Source organism: Lissotriton vulgaris, chromosome 5, assembly GCF_964263255.1.
Source record: "Lissotriton vulgaris chromosome 5, aLisVul1.2, whole genome shotgun sequence".
Taxonomy (NCBI): domain Eukaryota; kingdom Metazoa; phylum Chordata; class Amphibia; order Caudata; family Salamandridae; genus Lissotriton; species Lissotriton vulgaris.
This window is the reverse complement of record NC_141693.1, coordinates 92637610-92657913: the sequence shown is the minus strand read 5'-3', so window position 1 is coordinate 92657913 and position 20304 is coordinate 92637610. Positions and strand designations below refer to the sequence as shown.

Genomic DNA, 20304 nt, shown 5'->3' with positions numbered 1-20304 from the left:
ATGGGCGACCGGATCTCGGAGATGGGGCCTATTCTAGGTGGAGTTCCACAGGGCTCGGCCCTATCACCCCTCCTATTCAACATATACCTCCGACCTCTGATTAATGCCCTCGAGGCAATGGACTGCCAAGTGTTCAATTATGCAGACGATACTCAAGTCATTCTGCAAATTAATAACACACCACAAGCCCACTCCCGGGCATAAGATGTGCTGCGCTTCACGGTTAACTGGATGACGGCCAACTCACTTAAGATTAATCCAGACAAAACTGAGGTCCTGGCCGTGACCAACGCTCACAACCCTTGGAGCTTCCTCTATTGGACTCAGGAGCTGGGTGATGCTCCAGCCCCATCCCCAGTGGTTAAAAGCTTGGGAATCAAAGTGGACGCTAAGCTCTCACTGGCCAACCAAATTTCCATGGTGTTTGGAACTTGCGTGGGCCTACTCTGGCTATTAAGGAGACTCTCCTCCATCCTCTCCTTCTCCACCATGAGAACGGTGGTAGCCGCCATGATTTTGTCACGCCTTGACTATGGCAACTCGCTCTATATTGGACTACCAGACTCCCTCATGGGCAAACTTCAGATAGTCATGAATGATGCCGCCAGGCTAATTTTTAAACTACCTAGTGGCACGCGGGCTTCACCCCTTCTGCAACGTCTCCACTGGCTGCCCATAAAGCAGAGGGCAAAATTCAAGGGCCTCTGCATTGCTCATAAGGCCCTGTACTGTCAGGCTCCAACCAATATCAAACAAGGACTTGAGAAGTACGTCCCAGGACGCTCGCAAACCTCCTCCTCGGAGGGCCTCTTATATTGCCCATGCTTCAAATAAACTACCAAAGGTGGCCGAGCCTTCTCCATCCTCCTCCCAACATTGTGGAACAAGCTGCCCAGCCAGCGCCCTGTGGAAAATCGCCTTCTCCCCTTCAGAAAAAAACTGAAAACTATTCTCTTCACAGAAGCTTGACGCTAACTGTTATCACTCTCTCTAGAACTGTCACTGATCTTCTTGAAGCGCTTAAAAACCGTCCGGTATTAAGCACTCTACAAATCAAAATTAACAATAACAATAATAACAACCAATCTATGTACCAAAAGGTCACTTGAGAAAATAACAAATTGTAGTGGGCCACAAATCCACCTACCTCATGCATATTATTGAGATAGGTCCCAAACAGCGAGCTGCTATGAGTTGCTGCCATCTCAGGGGTGATGGCTTAGGAGTCAGTAGATCACTGTTAGAAATGGGATTCCTGCTTGACTGAAGTATGCACCCAGGCCAGACAAGAACCACCACTCTAGTCAGGGTAAGCTAGATACATAGTAAGAAAACATGTCCTCACCCTCTGGTAGCTTGGTAAAGAGCATTCAGGCTTATCTACAAAAGCAATGTGTGAAGTATTTGTGCAACAACCAAATACAATAACGCGATGAATACACAACAAAAAGACTCTTCACAGGTTTAAAAAAATTTAGAATATTTTTCTGACCAAAATAAGACCAAAACAACAAACATCAAATAAGTATAAGTCGAGATATGATTTTTTAAAAAGAATAAACCAAAAATAGTGCAGAGAAGTCACTAGCGATCAAAAAGTTGCTTGAAGTCCCGAGGGACCGGTGCAAATTCAAAGCTCAGGCTGACTGCGATCGAGCTCCATTAAGGTGAATGCAATGTGCCATCATCGAGCCATGCAGGCTGTGGAACCACTGTCGTCGGGCAGTATCTGCTTTGGCATTGATGCACAATGTGGAGGAATTTCTTGGGCAGCAATGTGTCGTATTTTGGATGAAAACAGCTGCAGAATGCACTTCTGAGGCCCAGAGCTTGGAGGAGACACCTCAGGTATAGGTAGGACTCACAGAACGCAGAATCCAGCACTACCAATACATTTGTGTCCCTGAGACTTCAAGAAACAATAGGCAAGGCAGCAAGCCCTTGGAGATCTTTTTGAGGGAGGACAGAGTCCTTCCAGGAGAGTCAGGGAGCAGCAGGCAACAGGGCAAGAAGCAGAAAAGCAGTTTTTCCAGAAAAGCAGTCCAGTTGAGTCCTTTAAGCAGCACAGCAGTCATTCTGATAAAGGTTCAGTTCAAGATCCAGAAGTGTTTGATTTTAGGGGGACAGAAAGTCAGTATGCATACCCAAAAGTGCCTTTGATGTGGGGGTGACTTCAAAGGAACTCTCTGAAGTGCACAAGGATCCCTTTGGACCCAGTCCTGTCTGTCAGGCTAACCCTGGGAGAGGGGTAAATCAGTGATTTGTGTGTGGACAGGACACTACCTATTGAAGAGTAAGTGTCAGTCCCTCCCATTTCTTCCTGCCCAGGAAAACACATCAGAATGCAGATGAATGCAGATGTAAATGTGTAGGCATTTATATAGCGCACTACTTACCCGTAGGGTCCCAAGGCGCTTCGACCGCTGCGAAACCCTTCCTGGCTTCCCTGAGAGATGGTCCCTTAATGGGTATCTCCAGGGTGAGACCAGGCATCCCAGGCGGTCTGGTGGGGCTGTTAGTGAAGATGAGGCAAGCTAATGCCCAGAGTTGCCGAGTGTGATCGCTGATCAGAGTGGGCACCGAGGCGAGAGAATTATCAAGTCCGCTGACCCTGGTCCAGAAACCTGCCGCGCCGGGAATCGAACCCTGGTCCCGGGCCGTCCTCTGCTCTCGGGTCTGCCGCCTCTAACCAGTGAGCCACGCTACTTCACAGATGAGTGCTCAGAATGCAGATTAGCCTCACCTTCCTGTGTTTGTAGCTGTCTAGATGGAATGCACAATGTGTAGCGGTCACCCAACTCAGACTTGTATCATAGACAGACTGTCAGGAACAAAGAGCAGTAAGTGCAGAGAAATGTCCACTTTCTAATAGTGGCATTTCTGAAACAGTAATGTTAAATCCAACTTCACCTGTAAGGGGGATTTATATATAATTCCCATTCAAAATATATCAAGCATGTAAAAGCAACCTCTCTCTGATCAAGAATTACAGCGTTAAAGTGTATTGAGGAATTCCCAAAGCTGGCCTATGAGAGGGGTAGGTCCTGCAGTAGTGAAAAATGAAGTAGTCTGTCGCTACCAAGACATGCAAAACATACAGGTACATGTCCTGCCTTTTACCTATATGGTACCCTGCCCTAAGGGTTAATTATTCACAAGTCACCCATAGGGATGACTTGTGAATTATAAAAGGGGAATTTATGGCTTGGCAAGTAGTTTTAAATGCCAAGTCGAAGTGGCAGTAAACTGCAAACACAGGCACTGCAGTGGCAGGCCTGAGACAGGTTTGAAAGGCTACTTCTGTGGGTGGCGCAATCAGTGCTGCATCCCACAAGTAGCATTTCAAGTACAGGCCCTGGGTATATGTGATACTACTGCACAAGGGCCCTACCAGTGTACCAAATATGCAAATCAGGTATACACCAATGTCATCATGTTTAGGGGAGAAGTACATGCACTTTAGTACTGGTTAGCAGTGGTTAAGTATTCAGAGTCCTAAGGCCAACAAAAAGAATCACCAAAAATGAGAGGCAAAAGGTTTGCGGAAAGACCACCCTAAAGATGACATGTCTAACAAGCACCAGGTCTGTGATTGGTTTTAAATACAGGTCGAACTGCAAAAGAAAAAAGGCCCGGGCATGGCATGTAAATAAAAGTTACCCCCATTAGTGAATGTGATAGGTAGGGAAAGGGCCCACATTTCAAATAGGGCAGTTTTGAAATTGTTTGCCTAGGTGTTTTGCAAGATGTGGGAGACTAGAGGAGTTTATGCTGGCTACAAGCAATGTCTGTGGTTAAATTGAGGGTATCAACAGTGAAAACCGGCCGAACAGACCATAAAATAGGCCCACAAACCAAAAAAAGCGGCTTACACACTGATCTATTAGACCAGTCCCTTTGGTATGGACTGATTGCCCTATTGCCCACTCAGACCTTGTTTAAATAAAGAAATTGTTTTTTCTTTTAAATGCAGCTCATTTTCTTTGAGGGAAAATAAAATGCATTTCAAAAATTAAACATTATCCGATTTTTTCAAGAATAAGTGGTGGTCCTGGGACAACTGCCTACTCCTAAAACATATTTTTTACAAACATTCACAAAAGGATGTCTTTGAGACCACTTGCCATTTACAAATGGGTTACCACTACCTCTGTGTATATGGTCAAATATAAATGGTTTGTGATTTAAGTCACAAAACATTGATACATCACATTGCAAATCACTATTTGAAAGGGACACCCTAAAAAAGCAACTTTTAGAGAGCAATATGGGGTGTACGTAACATAGGGTTCATTTTGTGATTGCAGAGGCTCTGAATCGGAGGCAAGATCTCTTTGTGCATCTAGCCCATAATTTGCTTCATTTGTGCAAATTCCTTTAAGAATCAGGAAAAGCGCATCTGATAATGCCAGAGTAATCTGCAACCTGAAGAGTTAGAGTGCTATCTCGAATGGAAACGTTCATCGCTGAACAAACCGGCACTAGGCTAATATGTGTACTGAAATTATTTCCATTTATTACACTATGCATAGGTTTAAACATAGAGCTGCATCTAGCAGACACACATGTGTGGTATGTTGTTATCTGAAATAGATCCAGGTCAACACATAGAACACTGACCACTGCAAATGAGACAACATTCCACACCTTAGGATCCAATGCTTTACTAGAGGATAGTCGCTTCCAGTAGAGCACATAGTTTACATGTCTGCAAAGGTGAAACATTACGTTCACCTGTATTATTTATGTGGTTTAATGGCCTGCTACTTCTTATTCAATATTTTCAAACTCTTTTTCTGATTCCTTAAACCTGCCTGGTTAGTACTGGGAAGCCAGTCTACCTGAAGGGTCTTGTGCCCCACTAGAGCAACAGGACTTCACTTTATTTGTTAACTGCTGCGACAATACCGCAGCGGTGCGGCCTTTTAGCGGAGTGGGCAGGGTCGCGTCAGCCAATGGACGTGTGCAGCACTACGGTGGAAGTGCTTGCGACGGCCGATGGCCGACAAACGCAGCGAAGGGGGTTAGACCACCAGTTCACTGACTTTCATGAAAGCAAATCAACAACTTACCATTCTCATTTAACATTATCTACTATCATCATCTTTGTGCTCTCTGATGACTTTTAGAGTTTGGTAATGTCAGGTGGATAAAAATCATGGGGATATTGTTGACAAAGAATGATAAATTTGACAGTAGCAATAATGCATATCACAATGATGACAATGATGCTGTTGATTAGGTTGATAACGAATATTATGAGGTATATGATGATGATGATTATGCACTTGATAAAGATAATGTTGATTATGTTTATGCTAAAGATAATGATGATGCCATAATTGATAACGATAATGATAATATTAGTTCTATCGATACTCAGGAATGTTCAGCGATGCAAATATCCATGAAAGTTTATCAAGTGCTCAGAAGTGTCTACAAAGTGACATCACTGATGCTATATGAAACATTTTAGATAAATTTGTTTTTATTGGCATGAGTTAACAAAACATTGTAGCCAGCACATTTAAAAACTGGCAATGTTTTGTTGTCCTTATTTCTTCAGTCCTTGTCAGTAGAGTATTGAGGAATTGTTGTTGTCAGTGTGTGTCTAGTTTTAAGTAAAGAAGGACATATTTTATTGATATGTATCCTGTCATTACTGGACCGTTTCACGTCCTAGAGAGTTCAGATGTTATGGGTATGGATTCATCTGTATTATCTCCCTAGAACATGCTCAACAGAAGGTCTTTCAGTGATGTTTTACCTGAATCTCCAAAATCTGCCCGGAAGAAAGAAGAGGCCAGGCAAGCAGAATTTGTCAGAATAGGGCAGGTAAGTTGATTAATTCCAAGCAACTACCTCCCCATCTCTTTGCTGCCAGTTCCCATCAATAAAAATGCAATAAAACATCCTCATAAGGCTCTTCTAAATAGAGTCCATGCAGGACCCTCTGCAGTCAGGTTTTAGTTATTTCTGTAACACAGAGTTGGCACTTGTAGCAGTGGTTGACAAATTCCATTGGGTTCTAGATCAAGGTGACTAAGCAGCCCTAATCCTTATGGACTTGTCCACAGCCTTTCCCATGAAATAATATAAAGCATAATATAATATGCTTAGATCAGAAGTAAAAATATTATATACTGTCCATACAAAAGTGCAGGAAACTAAACTTTAGTGGATCATAGGCACATTTCGAGGTGGTTCAGCAATGGAGAAAGATAATAATAAGTCCTATTTGTAAATAATTCCTAACAAGATCCGGTAGAATTTCCTTCATTTATAGGAAATGAATTTATAACATGGACGATCCATTACAGGGTCTGAGGGGAAGGTTGAACAGTGAGGGCCTAGAACTGGATGGCGAGGACTGGCAAGAGGCAGTCTCCTCCCCAAGGGTGGTGGCAATCCAGGCCAGGCTGCGATTAGTGCAGCTTAAAATACTGCATAGGACATATGTGACGGGACCCGGATTGGTTCGTATGGGACAGGCAGAAAGTGGAGAGTGTAGACGGGGGTGTGGAGAATTAGCAACATTCATCCACATACTGTGAAACTGTCAACGGATAGAAGCGTATTGGAGGGACATCCAACGCACAATGCGGGCAGTACTAGGGGTTGACATGCAGCAGGAGGACCGGAGATGCTTACTAAACGTCTGGGAACCTACAGACCTCAACACGTACACTAAGCAGTGGGCAAAAGTGGCATTTATCGTTGCAAAAAGGAACATCGCACAACTGTGGGGCGCTGGTCGGCCACCCCTATTGGGGAGGTGGAAGGAAGATCTAGACTGGTGCATGTATAGGGAAAAGTCAGTTTTTATGGCTAGGGGATGCCCCGGGAAGTGGAGCAAGGTATGGGGAGCCTGGAACCAATACAGAGGTGATATTTGTCCCCCCATCTTGTCAGCTAGTTGAGGATGAGACTCTTGATACCCGTTGCCCGTATAGAATGATAATTGTAACTTATTTTGAAATGTATAAGATATTACCGAGGAATGCTGAAGTCGCCTGCTTGTAGTTAATTGATGTGATTTATTCGAAATTGTTTAATAAAACAAAATATTTAAAAAAAGATAAGATCCGGTAGATAAGGGTGTTTCATCCAGGTAAGATTGCAGAAGACTGTGATTTAGGCATCCTTTCAAGATGACCAATGATAGCGCAGAGTCAGGCAAGAGTTGGTGGTTTATCTCAGTCAAAAGTATTACCAACAGAATTATTATTTTTCTGGACAATAAAATCCATCAGCATACCAAGGGCTCCACTAGATAGGATATGTTGACACTGGGGTACCACTTGAGCCTCACACTTCATTCTAAGGGCACTGAGAATGGAAACCTTTTAATGCAGTCACTGCTGTGTTCATATCTTCAAAAAGCATATTGTGACATATTTTCCTGCTCTTGCAGTTTACCTTTGAAACTTTATTGGAGGTTGAAATCGATCAGAGGGATAAAGCTGGAAACGGGAGCTAATCAGAGCTCCAGAATGTTGGCTAAAATATCTCAAAGGCCCCACTGGAACGCCAGGCCACACTTCTCTAAGGCCCACTGACTGTTTCTCTCTCTTGAATCTTCTGCAACCTCCTAGGTAGAGATTAATACGTTTAACAGCAGTCAGGCTCCTTCTGGACAGACTTGGGCCCTTTTCTCCAGGTGGGCCAACAAGAAGCCAGCTCCTGTGATCCTTAGAGAAACCTCTCTGGACCACAGATTCAAGAAAATGCATGAGTCTCCACTAGTCAAACCTCCACCAAGGAGAGGGAATTCTTGCCGTAGGTAGCCTTCTCATCTCTTCTTATGCCTCAATCACCTCTTTGCCTTGAGAGTAGATGCAACATTTTTAGAGGACATTCTCAGTGCATATCCAGCTTCAATTGTAGTTTCCAACTCCACTCTCATGACTTACAGCACCACACCGAGTTCTTCTTCCCCAAAGATGACTAATGGGAAAAGTACACCTATCTGCTTTGTTCACCAGTTTTCACAGGGCCCGATTCACAGAAGTAACTTAAGACAAAATCCTAAACTTACTACTTTTGGTATTCACAGAAGTTAGGATTTTGTGTTAAGTTTGTCTTAAAACAGACTTAAGACAGACTTAAGTTAGGATTTTGTCTTAAGTCTGTCTTAAGTCTGTCTTAAGACAAACTTAAGACAAAATCCTAACTTCTGTGAATACCAGAAGTAGTAAGTTTAGGATTTTGTTTTAAGTTAGTTCTGAGAATCGGGCCCTAAATCTCTAGCTTAACCTAGGATTCTCTCATTCTGACCTACTCACAAACCTAACCCCTAATCCGGAATACTGAATATATTTGGATTTAGGGCATTTTCAAAATACAATCTTTTATCACGAACAAATGTTTAAAATATTAGAAACTCTATCCAGGGGCATTAGTGAGATATCATCACATACTGACACAGGACTATTCTACTTGTTGTTTCTAGTGCAGCAAGAGGGATCATATTACTGTAATATTTCCCATCGTCTTGAGGTTAACTACAAGCCTTTTGGAGATTGTTGCCTTCCTGGAAAATCCCCACATCACTGTTGGTATACTTTATCACCCAAAGGAATTGTCTCAGCATGGATATAGTGCTGTTTTAGCACAGCAATTGCTGTTAATATGGCCAAGGAAAAAGAGAGCTTACAGGCCCCTACTCCTCAGGCAATCAAGAAGGTGACTCTTGTCATTTAATAGTCATGGAAGGTCATACCTCACAGACCCTCCTCTTGCTTTTATAATCCAGTCTAACATGAGGATGCCACTGCAGAGCTGTCTCCTCCAAAGATCCCTCGATTACTTACAATTCATGAACAAAAGGATACACTTATTTTATTTTTAAATATGCTATCATAATGGTGAAAGGCTGGGCTGCTATTTCCTGATTTTGCCTTTGGAGTACACTTGCTTTTTATCAGTGAATTTACTGTCTCCTTCACAAAATGATCTTCTTTAGGCACTGAAACTGAAAACCATTGTGCGGGGAGATGCTCCTACAAGCTTGGCCACTACAGGTCTTTGTAGAAAAGAGGTAAGTGCTAATTTCTTAAAAACCCATGCATCAAATTGTGCCAGTAGAGACATTTTTTATGGATCTTCTTAATATGTTAAGTTTAATATAACTTCTCATCATGTGAACAAATTCTTCTAGATTGACAAAATACTCTATGCATTTTAGTTGCCCTTTACCACACTGTACTTCAGCTAGAGGTGGAACATCTTTTCTTGAGCCTAAAATGGAACACCTTTTGAATGTCTAATGATGGGAGCTTTAAAAGAGTTGAAGGATGGGTGAGGTGGAACAGAGAAGTTAGAGTGTCCTGTTGCAGAGAGTGACAGAGACAGGGAGAGCGAAAGAAAGAGAGATAAAGAGAGATGTCATGATGCGTATTGATACACAGAGCTGTAGCGAGTCAAATGAAAAAGTAAAAAGAGGTGATTTCTAGAAAGTGGAAGAGGGGAGATGCAAGACAAGAGGAGAACCTATGAAAGAACTTTGCCAGTTTAGAGATCAAGAATGGATAGAAAAATAAAGGGTATCCCAAGGTATGAGCTCCATCACAGTCAAAATATGGCATGGGCACATTTCATGTTGTACGTAAATGCAAAACTAGGGTCAATTTTGCTCTTTCTGCATCTGCAATCCTCAAACTGTAAAAAGTGAGGAATGCGGGCAAATAGCCCTTCAAAACAGGAATTTCTCAATCCGTGCATTCAGAAGTGCAAGGAATGAGGAATTCTTATGCCGGCCAGTATTGAGATGGGTGCCCCATTGTAATAAAAATAATGATAATTATATTAAGTTAATTACCATTCACCCGTGACAGAACTCTTGAAAAAACTTTCACAGCAGTGTGGTGCTTGCCTGCCAATGGGACCCTCCAGAGTGGCGCTGCACAAAGACCTCCCTGCTGAGTAATTTGCTTAGAAGTGCATTCTCAGGGGTCTGGGCAGCCAATTTACCTTAATATTGCCCAGCCCTCACATTTTAGTTTTTGCCCACCCACAAAAACTGCCAAAATTACCACATTGAGCTCTTAGCTCAGGATGTGTTCCCACCTTCAGAAAAATCTGTTTAAATCCATCAGGCTCTAGATTAACTTTGGTTCAGGAAAGAACCCAAGAACACACTCTTCAAACTATGCCTCACAAGTCACTATCAACTTGGCGATTGAGATGCTTGAAGAATTGCCACCTCTGACCTCACCTCCCTGTCCCATAACCCTCCCCTCCACTTCACACCTCTTTAGCTCTCTTCCTCCGCCTCTCAACACCTGCAACAGCAATGCAACTTCTCTCGTCTTACAACATTCAGGTGGTTTGTAACTAACTTGTGCTTCATGAATCTACATACGCCCATGCAGAGGGAAGGAAGTGAGAAAAATAGGGAAAGATCAAGTCTGGAGGAGTAATGAAAGGAAGATGGAGAAAAGAGGGGTAAGAAAATGACAAAAAGACTAAATAGACATAACATGGTAAATATTTAGGAAATGAGCACAATTGCAAAGAAATAGGAAGATGTGAGACATAGGCAGGGGGCAATCGAGTGGCGAGAGAAGCAGACGAGAGAGTGAGTGAATGTTGGGATATTACCCTGTAGATATGATTGCGTTGTTAATGTACTTTACCTGTATATGAGGTTGTACTTTTCACTGTGTTTTGTTATTTTACTTTTTTCCCTCTCTTCAAGCCCTGGGAATCTCAATGCTTCTGCAGTAATTTCCCTCATGAAGCTATCTCCGGTGATTCTTGGGGCCAGTCGTTGCTGGTTTCTACGGATGCTGGGGTCTTGCTGGTAGATGGTCAGTGAGTAACTGCTAATGTTAATGTATACATCTTTCAAATTAATTAAACTATTTAAATTGAATTAATGATATTCAAGCTTAGATTTAAGTAGATGGATTGAATTTCACTGTGACTCTGAAACTAGGAATCCCAGCCTATTAGAAATGGGATTTCTGGTTGGCTAGGGCATGCGCCTAAGCCAGGCAGAAACCACCACTCTATCAGAGCAAGGGAGTTACACGCTGAAGATAACCACTGCTCACCCCCTTGGTAGCTTGTAACAAGCAGTCAGGCTTATTCCTGGTGCAATGTGTAAAGCGTTTTCCCAACACACACACACACAGCAGCAACACACTAGACACACCACAAAAGAAGCCTTTTTATTAGCATAAACACATAATCATACCCACACATATACACTGTGCCAACTGGCACAGGCAATAATTTACAGGGCATTATATACATGGGACAGGGCCAATCAGGCCACTGTCAGAAATCATCACTGGCAAAAGTAGTAAAGTTAAAACACAACCAGCAACTACTCGCACAATAATGATCTCAGCATTATATCACATTAGCATTAGCAACATACCCGCATTATGTTTACATCACCACATTAGGCAAAAACATTAGGCACAAAACACATTGTGTATAAACCTCCTTAGCATAAACCCATTATGCCATAGGCATCACAAGCATAAGCACATCATGCAATAAGACACAATCTGGAGGGCACCTTAGCAACACTCCCTGGGTGCATACATCACCTTCCAAAATTACCCCAGGCCAACTGGCCATTCATTGGGTCTCAAAATGCCCTCTGTCCAGAATGTCAGGGCGTAAACTGGGGGCCTTTCAAGTAGCCCTATGGCTGCCAATGCAGCTAAAGCCAAAGTGTGCAATGCGCTGGGGTAGAGGAGGGTATCTCACTCCTTCCTCCTTAAAACCAAAATGCCCCTGTGTAGCAGCTGCCTGCACTCTTGCAGTGCAGCTGGTGAAACGGGTGCTGGCACCACTGTGCCTGGGGAGCCCCTCTGTCTCGGGGCTCCTCACGCTGAAAAATGCCCCGAAACTTAGAGAACACACACCATAAGTGATTCCTGTAAGAGCAGCTGCCCACTACCACTCGGGGCAATTGCTCTATGTGGCCATATTGGTGCCCTCGATGTTGCAGCTGCCCGCTCTCTCTCGCGGTACAGCTGGGGAATTAGGCCTGGCACCACTGTGCCTTCTAAGTCCCCCACTGGGACTTCTACAAACAATTTGCCCAAATGTTGCAGCTGCCCACAACTTCGGTGCAGCTGTGAAGGACAATACGGGCACTGGCACTACTGTGCCTGGGGAGCCCACTCTGCGACTCCTAACACTTAAATGCCCCCAAATAGAAATTAGCCCGTGGTCTCTGTTCACGAGACTCCTCCCGGTACACCTCTCTGTGCACCAACTGTGCTGTGCAGGGGGCCCTCGCGGCTCTGGGTGAACCCCTCTTCAGCAGCCTTACTCACCGGGGCTCTGCGGACTTCTCTGGCCCTTCATGGGATGGGGCAAGGCACCATCCTCCTCTAGGCATCACTCCGCCTCTTCCCCGGCCACCCGTCAGCTTCCAGGTCTGCCTGAGGCAGGTTTGAAAGGCTACTTTGGTGGGAGGCACAATCAGCGCTGCAAGCCCACCAGTAGCTTTTAATTTACTAGCCCCGGGTATCTGAGATGCCACTTTACATGGGACTGACAAGTAAATTAAATATGCTAAACAAGTGTAGGCCATTCATACCATGTTTACCACAGACAGCACACACAAAGTGCCCAGAGTCCTAGAACCACCAACACCATGTCAGAAAAAAGGCTAGGAGGAAGGCAAAAAGTTCAGGATGAACCTGCAAAAAGGGCCAAGTCCAACAATGCCACTGTACAAGTGGCGTGGTAAGGACAGCACTTGGTGTTGTTCATTATTTTGGGGTACTCTTTTTCCCCAAAGCAGCTTCCCTCTCCATGGCAGGAGTCACATTGTAGGACAAAAAAGTATAGTGGTAGATCTGCCATGGCAATGCAGCATGCAGAATGTATGTGAATCTTATTTATATTTTTCATGCAGTAAACAAATACAAAATAATGTTACCATTGACAGCACTTAACCTCTCCCTAACAATGACTTTCCACAATATGTTTTATCAGCATTTTTTATACACATAATGATCATGTCCCACAAAAGAAGCTAATGAATTTCTCTCATGAGCCTCATGTTAATGGATCCGTTCTGGAGTAGTTCTACCAGATTCCTCTCAGGACATCTGAGCACTACTATGTGGCTCATGGTCAATGCACTACACCCTCTGGTACTCACAGCTTCTTCAATCTGTGCTTCTTCTATCTTGTGTTAACCCTTCTCTGGTCGGAATGCATGCTCCCGTTGTAATGAATAGGATTGTGACCAAACACTGTTCGTCGCATCCTAATTGGTCGGTCGGGCAGTCCAACGACTGAAACGATGTCGGGTGGAACTAAGTCCGCTTGCATCGTAATTAGGTCCCAAGATGGAATGTCGCTCAACATATCAGAGGTGCGTGTTCTGGTCTATACGCAGACCTTGGTCACGAGTACTTTACTAACTAACCAGTGCAACGTTTATTTCCCGGTGTCAGATAACATCATTTTCTACTTCTCAATGCATGATGGTTCATGTAGTTTCATAACAATCAAGGAAAACTCAAGGTTTAAAGTGATAATGTGCCTTAGTGCAATATGGTACAAAGTGCCAATTTTTTCACAGGGAAATAAAAGTTATGCTGGTTAGTACTAAATTACCCGTGATCACAGTCTGCGTGAAGACTGAAATGCGTTGGGTTTATTGTATCAAATAAAATTAACAGCAATAGAAACTTGCTGAGGTGCCAGGATTGTGGACATATATATATGTGTAGTCACATTAAAAACCCAAGGTTAAAGTAACGTTATAGTTAGGGAAAATGTTCAGTAACAAAACAACATTGTAAACTCTAAACACCACAGAATTCTTCAGTTACAGTTATCTCAAGTGCCCTAAGGTTACTATTACTCACACCCCCGCCATGCAGTTTTCTCATGAATTTCATTGCAAATGTTGCAGTGATATTATCAATGATAGGGCATGAGTTATAGTTACTTGAGATAATTATAGGTGGCGAACTTCTGTGGTTTTTAGAGTTTTAGAGTTTTGTTTTGTTTTGTTTTTCGGTGGCGTGACCCACTTCCCACCTGGGGCATGGCAAAACCTTTTTCTTTTTTAATGGTGTGCCCTGGTGCCCATCCACAGCAACTCATTGCTAATCCCATGGTGGAGGCTGCAGGGGGAGGACCAGTCCCCCCACAGCCCCACCAGCTCGCCTGCTTGCACCCATCATGGATCCAGCAGTAGCTGCCATTATTCCAACCCAGTGGGAGCAGCTTTCCTTTGCTCCCCCGGGGTGGGAGCAATCTAATCATTTTCCTGCTTTGTTCTCCTACTAGGCTGGACCAGCATTGTGCTCCTGCCTGGTGGGAGAACTTTACATTTTCCCTGCCTGCACTCACAGGTAAACAGATGTGTTCTGGTTGGTTAGGGAACCCAGGACACCATCACTGAGCTGGCCCTGGAGGATGGGTTCCCTGTGTCTATGGTATGGCTCAGGGAGAGGGGCCATGCAGCCACCTTTCCATGTAATTAACCGATTAGCCTGTGGGATGAGGTTTGGGATATATATACCTACGGGTGTTCAACAGTAGGTATTTATAGTTAAGATGTACTTTCAGGAGGAAGAGTATTTTTGATTTGCTAATAACTCTGGCGACAAAACCTAGTTTGATGCTCTCTTCAGCTGCTGTCCTTAAAAATTCGGGGTGATCTGTCAAGTGGGGGCCGGGAAACACATTTTTCCCATGTTCATTTCCATAGGAACTTTAGACAAGGCTGCAGCCTTGAATGGAATTACACCAAATTTGGCAGAGAGGTAGCTGTTGGTACAGAAAGTGGTCCAGAAAGTGACCTTTTTGTGAAATGGTGTAAATCTGTAGTTTTTTAAGAAATATTCAGTTGTTCATATAGGGACGCGGTGGGTCCCTGAGCCCTCCCGATCTCATGCTGAGGCCTGATTGGAAGCCATCTTGTGACTCAGTTGAGCCAAACAACAGAATGTTTTTTTAAAGAAAAGGGTTCATGGTATAAACCCCCTAACCCCCTAGGCCTCTTGGAGGGGGTTCCACAGGGACCGCCCATGGTCAAAAAGGCATTTTTAGTAAACAATTTCAACTGGAGTCACACTCGATCCATGAATCCCACCGAAAATGAAAAAAAAATAAATGAAGTGCTGGCTCCCGCGTTTCGTTAATTACAGGCCCCTAGGTGGGCCAGGTCCTGGGGCATTTGTAATTATAGTAGGGTGGTGCATGGGCCCCCACTCCTGGAGCTTGCTAATGCCCCTGGGTCAACTACCTTCCCAGGCTTCTTTTTTTAAAAAGCAATTTGCTCTTGCTTCCTCAAAGCGGAGCATGTTAGCCACTCCCTATGTGTAAAAGCAATGTCGGCTGCCACAGGGATGGTGGGGGCCTTCATGCTCTCCCACAGTCACCATCAGTGGCAGTGGGTGCCATGGGTCGGACCAGGGCAGCCACATTACAGGCCGAGCCTTGGGGGATGGAGTCCCTGGGGCCAGAATCGACCCATTACTTAAAGAAAGGCCGGGCCCTGGGGATGGGGTCCCTGGGGCCAAAATCAGCCCAGGGAGGGGGGGGGCTGCGCGGCCACTCACACCCATTGGAAAATGAACTGGCTCCAATGGATGGGGTCCCCGGGGCCAGAAATGGCCCAAGTAAGGGGGGGTCATGCATCTCCCCTCTCTTATTTTTTTTTTAAAGAATAATAAAAAAAACTCTGGTAAGTCGTCGGAGACTATGCCCCCTTCACATACCTCTCTGCAAACGCGCCTCCTGGTGCAGTGGTAGTTGAGGAATGAAGTCCCCTTGCATGCTGAGAGTCCTTGGGGTCCAGCAATCTCTTCTGTTATCTCCAGTAAGTCCCAGACAGTGGGACTGCTGTGAAGACTTGAAGGGAACAGCCCCTTTCTGTAGCACTCTGAAAACGCGCCTCCTGGTACGCTGCTGGTTGAGGAATTAATTCCACTTTGCGCCTCAGGACTAAAGTGTACTTCTTCCCACAACCAGGTGGTCAGGGTGTTTTAAAAAAAATCTTTTTTCCACAAGATGGCTTCCAACACTTCCTGGTTTGATGTGTTGGCACCCAACAGATCTCAGCATGAGATCAGGAGGAGTCGCAGATCCAGCCCATCCCTATATCTACAACTGGAAATGTATTTAAATAACTCAAAAACTACTGAACGGATTTACACAATTTCAAAAAAAGGTCACGTTCTGGATCAACAGCTACATTTCTGGCAAATTTGGTGTCATTCCGCTCAGCAGTTCGGGTTGAGCCGTGTCTGAACTTCCTATGAAAATTAACATGGGAATAACGTGTTTTGTGACCCCTTTTTTCTCGGTCCCCGCTTGAAGGATCACTCCATGATTTTCAAGACAGCAGCTGAAGTGACCGCCAAAATAGTTTTGAACATATTGAAAGATTCGTCAAACAATGCCAAAGTTATTGGCAAATCCAAAACACGCTTCCTATAGAAGCTACATTCTAACTATAACTACCTACTGGTGACCGCCAGTAGGTTATATATATATATATATCTATATATATATATATATGTATATATATATATATATATAGATATATATATATATATCTATATATATATATCTATATATATATATATATACACTTGTGTTTGTGTGTATGAAAACGTCACTATATTGATAGTCAATATGTTCTCTACAATATTTTATGATATTTAACACTTTCGGTGCTCATGAGGCACAGTGGCGTTGTGCTCATGATGATCTGAGCTCGTCATAACCGCTGCGGAATGCTCACGCTGGGATAATTCCCCTCCTGTGCGGGGCGTTCCATTAAGAGGGGGGAGTCGTGACGAGCTCAGCTCGTCACAAGAACAGCGTCACCATGCAGCATGACGAGCCAAGCTCGTCACAAGCACCGCGGCGCCATGCGCGGCCCCCCTACCCCCCTGCGTCACGGGGGAATTAGCCCCGTGGCGAAGGGGCTAAAAGTAAATATTCTGGTAATACAAATCGGTAACATGAAGAGGCAAAAAGGTCAAGCAGGTTAGTGAAGATGCATCATTATAAAACAGATTAGCTACTCAACTGCCCAAAGGCAGCAATCACAAAAGAACAACATATCAGGAGTGTCGGAATGTTTTATTCCATTAACACTAAAAGGGAAATTAAAGGAGAAAGTGGAATATAAGGCATGCTTTTTGCCTTGCCATAAAATTATAAATGCATAGTCCTGATGTAATGCACTGATTTTGCTCTGTATTTTGCGATAATGTCTTCAAGTAATCAGCCGGACAGTACTGTAAACCATAATTCTATTGTATAGCAGCTAAGTTCACTATAGGAAATGTACATTAGTTTTAATCCTGCTAAAAAAGGAAGACTCTTGTTACAGGTTCTAGAGGCCATTATGCTGATAAGTTGCTAAAATGTGTTCTCCTTTCAGATGGACAGCCGTCAATACCAGTGTTTGACAAAACTTTCCAGGTTAAGCAGCTACAGCTCCTCGAAGCCCTGGACCTGGTACTGGCCAGAACAGATAAAGGTGAGCAGCTACAGAGCAACTGAGTTTGGATTGTGTTCCAGGTTTTACTAAGTCAGTGAATTTGTGGTCTTACCGCTTTTTATTTCTCTACTAGTATCACAAAGAGAGCTCATTATGCTTGGTCTCCATGTCCTGAAAATTAGAAAAGTAAGGTATAAGAAAGGCAGGATAAGGGCACCCTGACCTCTTGGAGCTTGTGTGTGTGTGTGTGTGTGGGGGGGGGGGGGAGGGGAGTGTTCCCAGAGGGACCCCACCCAGGGCTGAAGTTTAAAAAAGTTTTTATTTTTGGATTCCCGTGATCCCACCAGCGCAGCTCCCTGGTCTCCTGTGCAGGGCCCTGTTGCTTCCAGTGAGTGTCTTTCGTGATCAGAAATCATTTTTTTGTAAGTGGGCGGGGCCTGGGAGTCTGTCGTGGAATGCTGTGAATAAGCGAGGGCCATGACTTTGATTTATTGTTTTGAGGAGTTCTTTGGTGAAGTGTTTGTTCAGAAACTCAGTGTGGTCTGAATGGCATTGTAATAATTGCCCAATAAAATATGAATCTAGAATCCTAACCAATGATGAGGGGGTGTAGTTTTCCAAGATTGAAGTCCTGATTGACGTTTTACAAGACTAAAAGATTTGCATTCAGTTTTTATCAGTAGTGATGTGAGGACAGTACTCGAAGACTGGTGATAAAACACGTGGATAGAGAATGTCAGTCTGGAAATATATGCGTTTAGGAGAAGCTAATGAGACATTGCAAAACACTGAAGAACAAAGGAGCTTAACTCCATCTCTATTGGGATGGAGTTAACTCACAACGTAAAACATTTGTTGAAGAAATTGCAAATTAGGGTTTAAAGGAAAATTTGAAAGGGAGGGGGTGGGAAGAGTGTTGTCTACTCAGCCATTAGGCACTTCTAGAAAGTTCCCTGAGTCCTTATCCCAAGCTTTTGACCAGGATTGCGTGGCCTATGGACAGTTCTTGCAATTCCTGTAACACATGTGGGATGTTAAATGATCTTCAGTTTGGCTCCACTTCTTCCGGTGTCCATTGAAAGCCCTACCACAGGATCTGAGAGTAGCAGTGGTTGCAGTGGTGGCTACTCTAACCTCAAAGCAGTGGGGCAATGGGAGTGCAGGAGGAATAGGGTGGACACAGGGGAAAACATAAATTAAAACCACTTACCTGCCACCGCGGTCTCTGCCTTGGTTCTCGTCTCCTGATGCTGAGCACATTGCGCAGGCTCCCAGGGGTAATATCAGCAGGAAAGCTGCGCCGTGATTGGCCTGAGCAACCAGAACTCACGCTTGCTCAGGCCCTGGGAGTCTGTGCCTTTTCTCCACCTGGCTGTGCAACACAGCTTGGTGGAGAAATGTAAGTGTGCATGTTGGTTTGGATGTTCTAAGATGGTCGGCCAAACAGACATGTGCACTTACAGTGCTTAACTCTCTTCCACCCTCAGTGATGCTCCATCAGGATGGCTTGCCCCCACCCTAAGCCTGGCAATTGGTTCAGCAAGAACAATAAATTACTAAAATTAACAAATTTATCAATGAATCTATTAATTTTTATTTCAGTAGCGGGTTGTGGGTTTATAGGGCAATAGAAATAGGGTGGGAAGTTATTTAATTATAAAAAATTAAATATGGTAATTTATTTATTTGTATTTTTTGTGAAATAATTGTTAATCAATTATTGATTGGTAATTAATAAAAATATAATGGTTAATTAATTATTATTAATTTATTAATTGATAATTATGCTAATTTTATTAATTTCGTTTCTGTAGTGAGTTGTGGGTTTATAGGGGAATAGGGTGGGGAGTAATTTAATTGTAATTTTTTTTATTTTATCACATTTTTAATTATTTTCTAATTGTTAATTAATTTATTGTTCATTGGTAAATAATTTGTATTAGTAGGCAATTATTTTTATTAATTAATTTTTATTTGCATTTTTAATTGATTAATTAATATATTATATAAAAGTGTTAAGTATTTTAAATAATTTGTAATTGGTATTATTATTTATTTTATTTTAATTTATATATGAAGTATTTACTTTCCCTACTGTTGCACTCACTGGAGTGGGAATAGTAATTTGTACCCCCACGCTATCCAACACTTTCCCTACTGTTGCACTCTCTGGAGTGGGAATAGTAATTTTTACGCCTACGCTATCCAACGCTTTCCCTACTGTTGCACTCTCTGGAGTGGGAATAGTAATTTTTACCCCTACGCTATCCAAAGCTTTCCCTACTGTTGCACTCTCTGGAGTGGGAATAGTAGTTTTTACCCCTACGCTATCCAGCGCTTTCCCTACTGTTACACTCTCTGGAGTTGGAATAGTAATTTTTACACCTACGCTATCCAACGCTTTCCCTACTGTTGCACTCTCTGGAGTGGGAATAGTAATTTTTACCCCTACGGTATCCAACGCTTTCCCTACTGTTGCACTCTGTGGAGTGGGAATAGTAATTTTTACCCCTACGCTATCCAGCGCTATCCCTACTGTTACACTCTCTGGAGTTGGAATAGTAATTTTTACACCTACACTATCCAACGCTTTCCCTATTGTTGCACTCTCTGGAGTGGGAATAGTAATTATTACCCCTACGCTATCCAGCGCTTTCCCTACTGTTGCACTCTCTGGAGATGGAATAGTAATTTTTACCCCTACACTATCCAACGCTTTCCCTACTGTTGCACTCTCTGGAGTGGGAATAGTAATTTTTACCTCTACGCTATCCAACGCTTTCCCTACTGTTGCACTCTCTGGAGTGGGAATAGTAATTTTTACCACTACGCTATCCAACGCTTTCCCTACAGTT

At 43.4% G+C, this 20304-nt stretch overlaps 1 protein-coding gene across 2 annotated transcripts in view; it reads left to right on the top strand.

The window, feature by feature from the left end:
• Positions 1-20304, top strand: part of GARNL3 (GTPase activating Rap/RanGAP domain like 3) — a 1096377-nt gene that overhangs the window by 986386 nt on the left and 89687 nt on the right. For both annotated transcript variants that reach the window (XM_086920961.1, XM_086920960.1), the window contains 4 exons: positions 5731-5835; positions 8966-9040; positions 10700-10811; positions 17390-17488. In XM_086920961.1, the coding sequence (XP_086777087.1) occupies positions 5731-5835; positions 8966-9040; positions 10700-10811; positions 17390-17488 (391 nt within the window). The remainder of the gene's footprint in view (positions 1-5730; positions 5836-8965; positions 9041-10699; positions 10812-17389; positions 17489-20304) is intronic.